At 37.3% G+C, this 14,132-nt stretch overlaps 1 protein-coding gene across 3 annotated transcripts in view; it reads right to left on the minus strand.

Annotated features, from left to right (window-relative positions):
• Nucleotides 1-14,132, minus strand: part of asic1b (acid-sensing (proton-gated) ion channel 1b) — a 369,979-nt gene that overhangs the window by 61,075 nt on the left and 294,772 nt on the right. For all 3 annotated transcript variants that reach the window (XM_033966986.2, XM_033966984.2, XM_033966985.2), the window contains one exon: nt 3,124-3,274. In XM_033966986.2, coding sequence (XP_033822877.1) covers nt 3,124-3,274 — 151 coding nt within the window. The remainder of the gene's footprint in view (nt 1-3,123; nt 3,275-14,132) is intronic.

Here is a 14,132-nt window from a genome sequence, read left to right on the forward strand (position 1 = left end):
AATGGGGATGATTAGTCCCATTTGTATTCTGCTTTCCAATTCTTTCATCAAGGAACCGTTTACTCGCTCTACCCAGGTAACAAAGGTGTGCGATGTAACTTTTCTAGTATCTTCTCATCTCCATGAAGATGTTATTGCTTTGCCAACTTATCTGTCTTCTATTTATTAATTACAGGTGTTTAAAAATGAGGTAAGTGAGCCCTCCATCATGAAAGTTACATAGTGCATCTATAATCAATAATAAACAGAAACTAAATGCTCATGTGAATAAGTCTATTTAAAAATGATACATAAAAATGACAAAATTTGATTTCTGAATTCCTTTTAATGTTAATTTTATGATGATTATTTATGTTTTGATCTGTTTGTATTGTGATTTTAATGTCTTTCTTATTCTGAAAAGTACTTTGAATTACTTTATGTGTGAAATGTACTATACAAATAAACTTGCCTATGGACTTTGCATCAGTCAGCTTTTCCAAACCTTGACCTCTTTGGAACTTTATCTAGTAGGTGAATACATTAGCTAGTGTAATTTAAAGATTTAGCACATGGATGGACTTTTCTGGTGCCACTTGCTATTCTCCATGGAGATGTTATTGCTTTGCCTGAAATAGCCCAATGTATAATTTAATAAATGTAAGGAGTAACTTCAGTTATATTTCAGGCAAAGCAATAGCCATAGACTGTATGTATAAAGGCTAGCTAACCTGCTAGCCACTGCGTTCCAAATAGGAAGTGATCATGGGCGCACTTCCAACTCCATCGACTCCAATTCACTTTACATTAGAAAACTGCGGCCCCTCTCTCTGTAATGCCTGCTGTCAGACTTGTCAGTTTGGTCTTAAACTGTTCGCTCTACATGATCCTAGTATTTTTATTTCACTATGGTGTCTCAAGATATGAACATTAATAAAAGACAAATCAGAGGCTTTCTTTCCTCGAGGTCACTCCTGCAAGCATTAGCAACAGGTCTGACGGACAGTGTTGCTATGCGCCCACCTCCTGACAAACCAGCGGTGCAGGCGAGAAGGGGCGTTACCTTCAACAGCTTCACTCCAAATTGGCTCTTTGGTTGCAAATTGGCTCCAAATATGCCCCTGTAACTGCTAACCTTGATTTTCATTTGACTCTGCCTCAAGTGGAGGAGTTCAAGTATCTCGGGGTCTTGTTCACGAGTGAGGGAAGGATGGAGCATGAGATTGACAGGCGGATCAGTGCAGCGTCGGCAGTGATGCGGTCACTGTATCGGTCTGTTGTGGTAAAGAAGGAGCTGAGTCGAAAGGCAAAGCTCTCAATTTACCGGTCAATCTACGTTCCTACCCTCACCTATGGCCATGAGCTCTGGGTAATGATGGAAAAGACGAGATCATGGATACAACCGGCCGAAATGGGTTTCCTCCGTAGGGTGGCCGGGCGCACCCGGTCACACGGGAGGAGCTCGGAGTAGAGCCGCTGCTCCTACGTGTTGAGAGGACCCAGTTGAGGTGGCTCGGGCATCTGTTCAGGATTCCTCCTGGATGCCTCCCTAGGCAGGTGTTCCGGGCATGTCCCACTGGAAGGAGGCCTCGGGGAAAACGCAGGACACGCTGGAGGGACTATGTCTCTCGGCTGGTCTGGGAACGCCTTGAGGTCCCACCGGAGGACGTGTCCGGGGTGAGGGAAGTCTCGGAGTCCCTGCTCAGAGTGCTGCCTCCGCAACCCGACCCCGGATAAGTGGAAGAAAATGGATGGATGGATGGAGCCGAATGCTATGGGTGACGTCACACTCATTGCACTGGGGACACTGTTTTTGCTTGTGTAGACTGAATTCACAAAGTCCAATTCTTTATACAGTCTATGGCAATAACACCTCCTTAGAGAGACAAGAAAGTTACGCAGTGTTCTTTTAAATGACTACCTCAAAAACATGTGTCAAAGGTTATAGTAGAATAAATAAAAGAATTACATAATATAACGATGCTTAAAACTAAATGAGAACCATTGTTTGAGTCTAAGGGATTATTAAGCACTTAATGACCTTTTAATATTTGAATATATGACCTTTCTTATTTAAGTTCGCTTTTGGTCGAATGGGGATTGCAAGGGCTTTGAAAGGACTTTGCACTGAACTTCAGCCTGTATCTCAGGGATTAGAGAAGAATCAATGTTATCCCAAAACAACTTTACAGAACGTGTTTGACTTATAGCCTATGGAATAAGCAGAATATGTTTTAGCTTGAGGCTAAATATAAAAGCCAGTGGATATCTTAAACTGCACTGGGGACGCTGTTTTTGCTTGTGTAGACTAAATTCACAATGTGGACTTGCTTTGCTTTAACTAGTTTGGACAAGTTTAGATTTCAGATTCAGAAATTGTATCTGTTATAGAGTAAGAAATGTAGTAAATGAATCAGGTTAATTAAAAGTTTTACTGCACATTCAATTTAGCTTGACAAAATAATAGACTGTTATCTTAGAGTGTGCAAAGATAGGTAAGGTGAAATAAGGATGCAATTTAAGATAAGACTCATATTGGTGAGTCTTGGTGGCCCCGGTAAGAAAGAACATCGCAAAAATGTGGTAAAAGAAAAATTCAAATCTGTCAACTGGACAAAAAGTTGTAGGAGTAAAGACGTTTCGCTGCTCATCCAAGTCGCTTCTTCAGTTCTGGTCAGATTACTGATGGACACTGCCTTATATCTGTCTGAAAGGAGGAGCTAACTACACTGAAACTAACACACCTCTTTGTTTACAGTTTCTGTATGTTGGCTAGGTCCAGTTGACTGATTAAAATTTTTCTTTTACTATAGATCATACCTGGATGACTGAGGGATTACACAAACATTACAAAAATATATCCCTTTATTCCAAACCAATACAGATAAGAGAATTTTAAAATGATGCAATTTACTCTTTCCTCCATGGCATTTTAAAAGAACCAAATAAAATCTCTTCAATTTTAGTTTCACAAAATTCCATGTAAAATGTAGTAACAGATTTGGTACAATTTAGAGTTTGTGGTCATTTTTTGTCATTTTTATTTTAGTTTTCCTTTTCTTTTTTCCAAATAAACGGTTTAATTCCAAATGCAAGTAATGTATTCCTTATCCCGGTATAACTTGTGTAGTCATAACCTCTTACCAGTCTCGCCCCACACAGGCAGGTACTCGTCTTGTTGGATGTCCAGCATGAGCTCCAGTCCGTTGCCCATGCCCCCCTTCATGGTCACCAGGGGGGGCTTCCCGTCCTGACCCGAGTTAAACATGTAGCATTTACCATAACGGGTAAAGATCTGAAACAAAAAACAGAAGTAGAACAAGGATTTAGTGGTGGGCTCAAGTAAGGAAGGTATAGAATCTATTTAGTGTCGTGTGCAATGATTATGTAGGGTTTGAACTGGCAACTGTTGTTTTGTTGACTTTGTGTTGATCAAATAAGTTAGGATTAAGTACAGCTAAGTGTGCAAAACTCAAAAAAAACCCAAACAAAGACAAAACTAAAAACAAAACTATATATATATTGTTAGCTCGCCAATTTTTGTGCTGCTTGCATCATAAAAACTAAAACAAACAAACAAATGAACTAATTACCAACTTAAAAATAATTAAGTTTTGATCAAAATGTAAGCTAGCACTAAATTCTAGTTGAAACTCAATGCCGTTTGTCTACATTAGCATTTTAAACATCAAATTAAACAAAATCTACTTGAATATATGGTCAAATTTTGAAGTTATCGCGTTATAAACCGTTCCAGTGCACCTGCATTTCAAAAGCTGGTACCGTTGCATATGCTAGCTGCAGTTAATTTCAATGATAGAGTTAGCGTTAGCCTCCAAACATCACAAACTATGAAGGACCAGAGTTATTTTGGCGACTGACATCCACTTGGCCACGCATGAGTAACACCAGAGCCTTGATAAAAACATTAACAACATTTTTATTAAGTGTTTAGCAAAGTTTATTGACAAAGCGATTAGCTCCAGAATTAGTGCAAATGCTAATAACCACATGCTAAAAAAAAAAAATAAATAAATAAATAAAAAATTCCGGGCCACAACAGCTTGGCAATGAAATTTCAGTTTTATTTTATCAAGCGCCGTAAATCCAACATAAATGTGTAAACTATGAAGTGGAAGTGGAGGTTACATTTTGAATCGTATTACTCATTGCCAAGTGTAATGGACATCATGGACAACAACCAACAACCATTTATCAGTGCTGTCTACAAACGTCCACACTAATGTTTTTTATTTTGCTGTTCTATTAAAATAAATGGGATCGGGTGTTTATATCAGTACCAGGCCGTGTGCGCATCACTCTGAACACGTCAGTACTGAAATGACCTCTTCAAAACCTAAGTGCGAATGAAAATGTGATAGTTGATTGTGTATTCAATATAAGAATTCATCTCGTAGTTACAAGCCAAACTTTTCCACACTTGACCGTAAATGCTACATCCAGTCCCTCTGATACATTTATGTGTTTTCCCCAAAGTAAAAAAAAAAGTCAAAGTTTATTTTGGGCTGCACAGATACGAGGCTGTGATGTAGTTGGTAGTCTGGAAGCTTCCCTCATTGCAACGGGTTACTGCACAAGCAAAAGAAAAATATCCGCACAACTTTGAGCTCAGTGTTTGTACAATATCTCATGCATAGCTATCGTCACAAACTGTTAAAATGTATAAATAAAGTACCAGTAACATAGGAGGACATTGTAAATACATGTTAGAAAATGTTACAACTAGTAAACATGTTATATTGTTTTCAACATGATAGTAGCAGCAGTAGTAGTAGTAGTATGGATGCAGTCAGTGGTGGGAGGTACTATACTTAAGTAGAATTTTTATTTATCTGTACTTAAGCAAATTTGACAGTGGATATTTTATACTTTTACTTCACTACATTTGAGAGCAGACATCTGTACTTTCTACTCCAATACTTTTTTTAACTGGACTGAAAAGTATAAAGTACTTTTCATATGATTTGAAGGGTTATTTTTACCATGTTCGTGGTAACATCCTAACTAAAGTTCTCGAGTTGAAGCTTCGAGTTTGAGCAAATTAAATTAAATACACAAAATGTATGAAAGAAATTGATTTGTATTGTTACTGTTGACCAAAATATGTCATTTCTAATCTATATCATTGCATTTAACACTTTAACAAAGTAACTACATGTGTGGAACATGTTTACTTTTTACTCTTAAAGTACATTTTTAAACAAGTACTTGAATAATTTTACTTAAGTAGATTTTTTCATGTGATAATTTTTTTTTGAGTAACTTTTTACCTATGTGCTGTACTTTTATTTAAGTATGAAAATGGAATACTTCGTCCACCACTGGATGTAGTAACTGTTGTTGTACTGGTTGTAGTAGTAATGGTTGTAGGAGTAGTTTTGTAGCAGTTGTTATTACTTGTTTTTTGCTATCATTTTTTTTTCAATCAAGTGTTAATATCACCTGGACTTATATAAGTTACAATTTGATAACATTTTTCCCCCTTTTTATACCCCACACCTCCTACCTGTTTTCCTGAGGTCCCCTTTTGATGGACATATACAAAGAAGAAAAGTAAATATGCAATAAGGATAAAAAAATACATATACATATAGTAATGGTACAATGTAATAATAATAATAATAATAATAATAATAATAATAATAATAATAATAATAATAATGCATCATAAATAAATAATGAAATAAAAAATAAAAAAGCAAAATAAAAAGTAAAAGTTGTTGTTATTACTTATAGTTGCAAGAGAAATTGTAGTGTCAGTACTAGCATGTCCCACTTGTGTGTTAAGTGTTAAGGCTGATATTAACATACTTTGCCTGACCTGGTTTGCATTACATTCCAAGTAAACATGCCTATCAGCCACAAAATATAAATTTGGTTTTAGAAATTGCATCAGAAAAAAAATCCTTACAGAAAGTACAGGAAGTTTAGTTTTGGCAGATACATTACACAACCTCGCCCTGAAGGTTACAGCTACCTCCCTGTTGTTATATAGATTTGAATTTGCTGGTGTGAGAAATAGCCTGTGTCTTAAAATGAAAAAACATTCAAAGTCTACACGCAATTTCTTCCAAGTGAATAAATAAGGACGTTGATGTGGTAATGAATGTACTAATGACCATTCAAAAATATTTCTGAAATGGAAAACTTCTCCTGCAAAGTTCCTCAACATTAAGGAAAGAGTTTGAGGTGAGTTCCAGTGCAAAAAACAGCTTGAGGTAAATCATTAGCATTTGTTTGTTTACATAGCCACTTAGCTAATGTTATTGCCCAAACCTGGTCAGCAGCCATTTTACGATTTTTTCTTAGTTAATGCATTCATGCTTTTGCAGACTAAAGATAATGTTAATGCTTGTATTACTATCCATCATTTAAAGAGCTGCATGTGAAGGTGAAGGTTACATTAAAATATTGTACTGTTGGTTCTACTTCAGTTTATCTTTTTCTGTTTTATAGTTTTATTAAAATTAAACATCCTTGATGACATTGTAAACATTTGTAAACCGCTTGCATTTGTGCCCCCCCTCAAAAAACAAAACAAAAACAAAACCCAAAGAAACTTGTAAAAATGATGATGATAATGATGATGATGATGATTATAATGATGTTAACGATATTATGATGATGATTATGATGAATATTATGTTTATAGTTATGGTTATTGTGATGATGATTATTATTATTATGATGATGAATATGATAATGATGATCATAAACATTTGTAAACCACTTGCAAAAAACAAAACAAAGGAACCTCTAAAAATCATGATGATGATTATGCTTATTATGATAATGATGATGATGATCATAAAGATAAAGATGATGATGATGATAAAGATGATGATACAGATGATTATGCTCATAAAGATGATGATGATACAGATGATTATGCTCATAAAGATGATGATGATACAGATGATGATGGCGATTGTGGTGATGATGGCGATGACGATGATGACGACGATGCTTATTGTGATGGTGATGATTATGATGATGATTATTATTACGATTATTATGGTTATGATGATGATTGTGATTCGGGACAGTATCCCAGGTGTGTGACCCCCCCCCCCCCCCGCCCTGGTTTATAGTCCCAGGGGCACGTATCTGTATTTAAATTGCCTCCTTAATCCACCTGCAATGCTTGTTGTCCTTGGTCCCAATCATGTTTGCTCTGTCTCAGACCATAATGTTGTTACCTCTTTTATAATGGTCAGATATGGCTGATTTGAGTAGTTCCTGTTCTGCATTAAAAATAATGCTCGTGTGCACATCCTCGCTGAATCTTATCAGACTAAAACATGTATATTGTGAAATGACATCCCTATATATTCCTGGGATCCAGAATACACACTTAATAAATACTTAACGAAGATGTGAGTCTGGTCACTGTTAAATATCCCCGAATTCAGATGGGTGTGATTAACAAGCAAACACATGGTCTGTCCGAAAAAAACAAACCAGATATGGCTGCTTACGAGGGAAAAAGCTTTGGTCCTGGCTTGAGGTGTTTTGGAGAGAGTGGTGTACCGAATGATATGTCTGTATTTTTTTATAAAGAGGGATATCAGTCTGGTCACCACTCACTCTGTCGCGTCTCAAGCCAGAACCACGTTTGTGCAATCGTATTTTTATTTTTTTGTGACATATGTGAAACGAAGGTGTGCATTGGTTATCTATCATTTATAAATAAAATCACGTTTCTCTCACCTCAGATTAGAGTTTACTGCTTCACTCATTGATTCTGCAGAAATATGCAATGTTTTTTAGTCCCTTGTGGTGTTTTTTCCTTTCTTTTTTCCCCGTAAGCAGCCATATTTGTCTCGATACAGACAGAACATGCATATCCCTAGCTAATCCACCTGTCAATCACACCTATCTGAACTCAGTCTCACATCTTAATAAAGTATGACGAAATCTCTACTCTGGATCCCCGGCAAGACCAGACTCATATCCCTCCGTATAAAAAATACTAAGATATCATTCTGTACTTGCCGGACAACACTATACCCAAAACAAAAACAAGGCTGCATGCACTGTCAAACATGTCAGCTCTCTTGATCCTCCCAGTGCTGGTGAATAGCGTATCCATAGCAGTAGCAGCAGTATCAGTGGAGGTAAACTGTGACCTATTGGCACAGACATGATCAGACTGAACTAATGGAAGTTTAATTGAATCATAAACATTAGGAGATGGAGTGGGGACATAGGGGTGGGGACTGAGGGGTAGGGGGTGGATAGCCATCAGTAAAAGCTTTTTTCTGCTCATCGCTAGACAGGAATCAAAACATCCGTGTGGGCACTTAACCTCATATTAACCTTCAACTGTGTGGCATTTACTCAAGGAAATGGGCAAATAAAGACAAAAGATGCATCTGTTTTGGGTTCACTTCAGCAACTATTGTACATCGGAGAGAAAATATCATTTCAGACCATAAACTGTATATACAAATGGACATAGCTAACCTGCTAGCCGCCACTTTCCAAATAGGACGTGATCCGTCGACTCTGGCTCCAATTCACTTTACATTGAAACATTGTCTCCCCTCTCTCTGTAACTGCTGTAGCGAGCCTCCTCATTTTGGTCTTAAAAATGTTCGTATTAACCTGCTCTACATGATCCTGATGTTTTTATTTTGCTATTTTGTCTGTAAATCGAATGATAGCATTGCAAGGTCCACAGAAGTTTTGTAAATGTTTATGCAAGGAGTAGGATTTGAACCGCAAACCTTCAGATCAGAGGACGAACACTCCACCTTTGAGCAGAACTAGTCAACGGAGCAATGTTTTTGAAATCGTTACAACTGCATGACCATCTGGAAGTCATTTTGATTCTGAAAGTACTGGACTGAGAAGCTAAAATTTATACTGGCCAAGCGAGATTCAAGGGGGGGAGAGATTTGTTAAATTGCACGACTAGTTTTGGGTTGTTTTACATGTTCTACCACCACAGCACAAATGCTCCATAGTTCCATCTAGTTTGACTACATAAAGACGCATAATTAATGTCAAAGTGAAAGTTGTGTAAGACATTTTATTTCCAATTCTTTTGTCGTGTGGTTTTGCGATTGAGTCTACCAAAAAGCAAATTACAATTATGAAAAATTAGTGATTTTTTTATTCCATGTCTGTATGAAGATATTAGAAACTCATCTTAAACTTACTGAAAGCTAATCTTTATGTGTAGAAATAAAGTGGTAGAATTTAGAATAAAGAAACAAACTATTTTACTTAGGGCAAGTGCGGCATTCAACTTTCTAAATGGAATTGTTCAGAGGAATATTTAACTTTTTTACATTGACTGAACAGTGCTAAATGGTTATTTAAAATCAAAATTTTAAAATATCTTGTGAAGAAAATATTCCTTCCCCTCAGGAGCTAAATTACAATTTAAATTTTAACAAACGTGCCACAGATTAAATAAAACCTATATATTATTTTAACCCTAGATTTAGTATAAACCGTGAACTGAATCCTGAGATGCATCACAAATCGTAAAATGTCTCTAAAAACTGCAATATAACAGCAACACATTTTTCAAACTTCCAAATCTTCCCTCCACAAAAATGCTACTGTATGTAACTGTGATGAATTCTAAGCTAACCTAGCATCTCTGTCAAATCAAACTTTTTGGATGGAACATACAGGGAGGCGTTTATTCTCCGAGATGACCTATGAATCATCGCTTTATGACAAATCACTCAAATGTGTCCCGCGTTGGCAGCTCTCTAGAGAAGACATGACAGTGAGTTTATCTGAGACTCAGCTGGTGTGTGTAAGGACGCACAAAGTATGTTTCGCGATCAAAGCGCTGTGAGGATTTCATATAGACCGGCTGGCGATTAAAACACGAGATCAGAAACAAAGAGGAAGTAACCTTTAAAGAGGACAGATTGTTCAGTTCTTGGAGTTTTAAAAGGTCTATATTATGCTGAGTGAACTTTTTAGAGTTCTCAACTGTGTTATCAAAGAATTTCCTGGAGTTGCATTTCCACAGCTCAAAATGTGTCCCTGGTCTGGGATAGGTTAGCAAGTTGTAATCTGTAAAGCTCCTCTGTGTTTTTAAAGTCCATACGCTTGCAGTTATAGGGCTCAGTAGCTCAGTTGGTTCATCCACTGACCTGAAGGTTGGCGGTTTGAATCCTGAATCCTTGATGTAAAGTGCTTTGAGTGCCTTGAAGGTGAAAAAGCACTATATAAAAACTTGACCATTTACCATCAGATGTCAGATTTGTGTGACTGCAGCAAGTAGTCCCATATCACGCGAAGTTTAGTTTAGATAAATTTATTTTCACTTCATAAAAAATACAGAATAAGATAGTTTATACAATAGAATGTGATGGATAGTTACCCAAAACCCTTAAAATGTGGTAACCTCCATATAAAATGCTGGAAATCCTTCTGACTTTTTAGGTTTTAAGCAAGAGGTGTCTGGCTTGTGGCGGCCAAGTATTCATAGCGACGTCGCTTTTTGATCCTTCGACGTCGGCTCTTCCTATGATTATGAAGCGGAATTCACCAAGCGTTGGATTGTTCACCCACTAATAGGGAACGTGAGCTGGATTTAGACCGTCGTGAGACAGGTTAGCTTTATGAGAGATGATAAGCTAGATCAATACAAACAGAGCTACACATCAAGTTTAACAGGAAATGCCATCTGGAAAAGTGCTGTTGTTTAGAAGTAGGAATTTTAAAGCCTTTCTAAACTAACATTGTGAAAGGCTCTAAAAAGAGTAAGGCTGTTCCATATTCTAGCTCCTCTGTATAGAACATTAAGCTGAGACTGGACTGTGCGAGAGCAAGGAGCGCTAATGAGATGTCCACTATGAGCTGAATAAGTATGAAATCATTATCAAAGGCAAACATATTGAGAAGTTGAGGAAGCAGCTTTTTAACAGCATCAAAAGATTTTCATCACCAGACGTACAGCTCATCACTTCTACGCATTTAGTGTCAGGGCATGTGTTATGATGTGTGATATGAAACTATAGACTGTATAAAGAAGTGGACTAAGTAATGACATCACCCATAGCGTTCAGGTCCAGTCAAATGAAGCTCATCGAGACTAGAAGTTATAGGGGCGAATTTGGAGCCAAATTCCATATAAGGAATTCTGACTGCGAGTATCATAGCAACCAAAGAGCCAATCTGGAGCAAAGCTGTTGAAGGTAACCCCCCTTCCCACCTGCACCACTGGTTTAGCAGGGAGCGGGCACTTGGTAATGCTGTCAATCAAACCTATTGCTAACGCTAGCAGGAGTGACCTTGGGGAAAGAAGGAAGCTGATTTGTCTCGTATTATGTTCAAATATCTTGAGTTACGGGTGCAATAGCGGAATAAAATAATGTAAAGTGAATTGTCCATTTATGCGAAGTCGCACCAGTACACTATAGGCCTATTACTTAAAATACTCCGTCAAAATGCAGCAGAATACAGGAATTAAGGCATCTTGCTCAGTAGAGGACTTCAGAAGGACTGTTTTGATATCAGACATTTTGCTAGCCGAAGTCATTTTCAAACTGATCGCACTGAACTGAGAAACTAAAATGAATCAGGAGCACTCTTTACATTCATTACATTTAATAATCTGGAATGCCTGTAGTCTCTCGCTAACAACTTTGACAAGAGTCCAGCGATAGTGTATGAACTTTCAAAACATGCCACCGAGCTTTCTGCCAGTTCAATTGAAGACTTCCACAAACAAGTATCCAGTGCAAGTTTTCAACATAACAAATCCTGGGTATGTTGTTGATGAGGAAGCATTAAGCTCAAAGTCAATCTCTTTAAACAACAGACCTATGCAGACAGTGGCGGAGTGCAGTGTCTCTGAAGCAGGAAGTCTCATCAATAAAACGACCGAGGAATCCATCTTGGAGCGGTAATCTGATCATTGCACTTTAGAATGTAGCAAGGCAAGTATAAGCAAATGAGGCTGGGGAGATGGTCTATGACTTTTTAATGAATTCAAAGGTGGTAAAGAAACTACTAAACAGTACTAAAAAATAAGAAAAAAACAAAGGTGACGGCAATGACTCTGTGGTATGGAGGATTCGCCCACCAACCCAAAAGTGATTCGCAGCCGTAACCAATCTGTGCTGTTGTTGTGTCATTAGGCAAGACACTCCACAAACCTTGCCTGTGTATTAATCTGGTGCGAGATTAAGCTATTGCTGACAATTGCAAGGATCCATGGCACACATGGTAAGCTTTATTTGGGTCTCAAAGCTTTGAAAATTGCCGATTTTGTTTCGTCAATTGCAATCTTTTTTTGAAGGGAAAATTATAGGTTTTCACAGTTCTAACACAAACATATTTTTCTCTTTCTAAACTGTCATTATGATTTATTTGCCCTCTGTTTTTCTTGTGGTAAAATTTGATAAAATATAAACAGGCCATTGTCAAAGTCAGGCTAACCGCAACCTGGCAACAAAACCATTTTCAACACAAAAACTTTACGCTGCAATGTCAAACTCCCAAAAAATCATATCCTACCAATCTTTAACCTTCACCATGGCAACAAAAAACAATTTCAGCGCGGTTTTGTAGCTCATGTTTTTGTCCATTCCATCTGCGAAACAGATTTGAACATTCAGTGTGAAACCGGCGACAATACATGCTTTGAAATTGAGAAAGCGTTTGACAGATTGGCACAGAAGACACAGTGATAAGATTGGCGGCCATGTTTCTCAATGGGACAATACAAATGCTGTGTGGGTTTAGAATGATAAGAAATTAGGACCGTTGCCATACTGATTAACAATTCAAAACAAAATATTATGTTTTTTGTTCTCAAAATGTTTTATGTAATCTGTCACAATAAAAAAAATCTTGACGTTTGATATATTGCTTAAGTAAATACAGTGGTCCCTTGTTTATCGTGGAGGTTGCGTTCTAAAAATAACCTACAATAACTGAAATCAGCTTTATTTTTTACAACTATATATGTTTTGCGGCTGTAAAACCCCTCACCACACACTTTATACACTTTTCTCACACAGGCATTAACATTTTCTCACATTTCTCTCTTGTTTAAACTCTCTCAAAGTTCAAACCTTCGTAGGTGCATTTGTCGGTGCAGAACGTTTCATCGACATTGTGGGTTTTGTTGGGGAGAAAACTTGCAAACATACAGCACTTCAGAGTCACACTGCGATCCAACATTTATGTAAATTTGGCAATTCTGTACTGTGCAGGAGACACGGCACTGAGGAGACTGATGGACAATGGTCTACAGTCCCTTAGCCAATCAGGACGCAGAAGACAATGCGCACAATATGCTGTAAAAAAAAGCATGTAAAATAGCACCCAAAAAAATCCACAAAACAGTGAGGCCGTGAAAGGTGAACCGCGTTATAGTGAGGGACAACTGTACAGACGATAAACGATAATACTGACACTCATTTATGCCACTAACACGACAACCCGAGAGCAGATTTAAACCACAAAAACTATTCTAAATCTACAATACTGTTAAAGATTCATGAGATGCAATAAATAAACAGCAGAATTAAACACTTTAGCACTTAATTTGCATCTATAATGTGTCATGGAAGTGACTTATTCAACTTTTTTTGGCTTAAATCTTATACATGAGTAATTTTGTATGTTTTGTCCATCCCCTTTATCAGCTCAAAATCTTCGCCTCCTGCTGGTTTAAGTCATCTAGTGGTTTTCCAAGGAGCTCCTCGATGTTTTTAAAGTGCATTCAACTACACTGGACTCATTCAGATCACTGTAGTGATCAAACTGACTTCATTAAACAGCAGGTCAACTTTAAAGCAGACATATTGTGGTTGAGCCTGATGTATAATTATAATCTATGACACCCATGGATCATTATGTTACAACATGGACATTTTAAATCACAATATCCATCTAAAAGACATTTTTTTTCCTTTGTGCTAAAAATACTTCGTGACGCGGCCCATTCCTATGCATATCAATGATTAAGAAAATAAAATTGGAGCATGAAGAAAGAACAGAGTTGTGGGGGTATGTCGGTGGAGGTGAAAGCGAGGGTTTTTTAGCAATATGGCATCTTGAAAATAAGTGATTCAAGGTTACTCAAACATGCACAAATCACAACTTCGAGAGGGTAAATGAGAATGGGAAACAACTATAACATGGTGAAA

Source organism: Periophthalmus magnuspinnatus, chromosome 5 (assembly GCF_009829125.3).
Source record: "Periophthalmus magnuspinnatus isolate fPerMag1 chromosome 5, fPerMag1.2.pri, whole genome shotgun sequence".
In the NCBI taxonomy this organism is placed as follows: domain Eukaryota; kingdom Metazoa; phylum Chordata; class Actinopteri; order Gobiiformes; family Gobiidae; genus Periophthalmus; species Periophthalmus magnuspinnatus.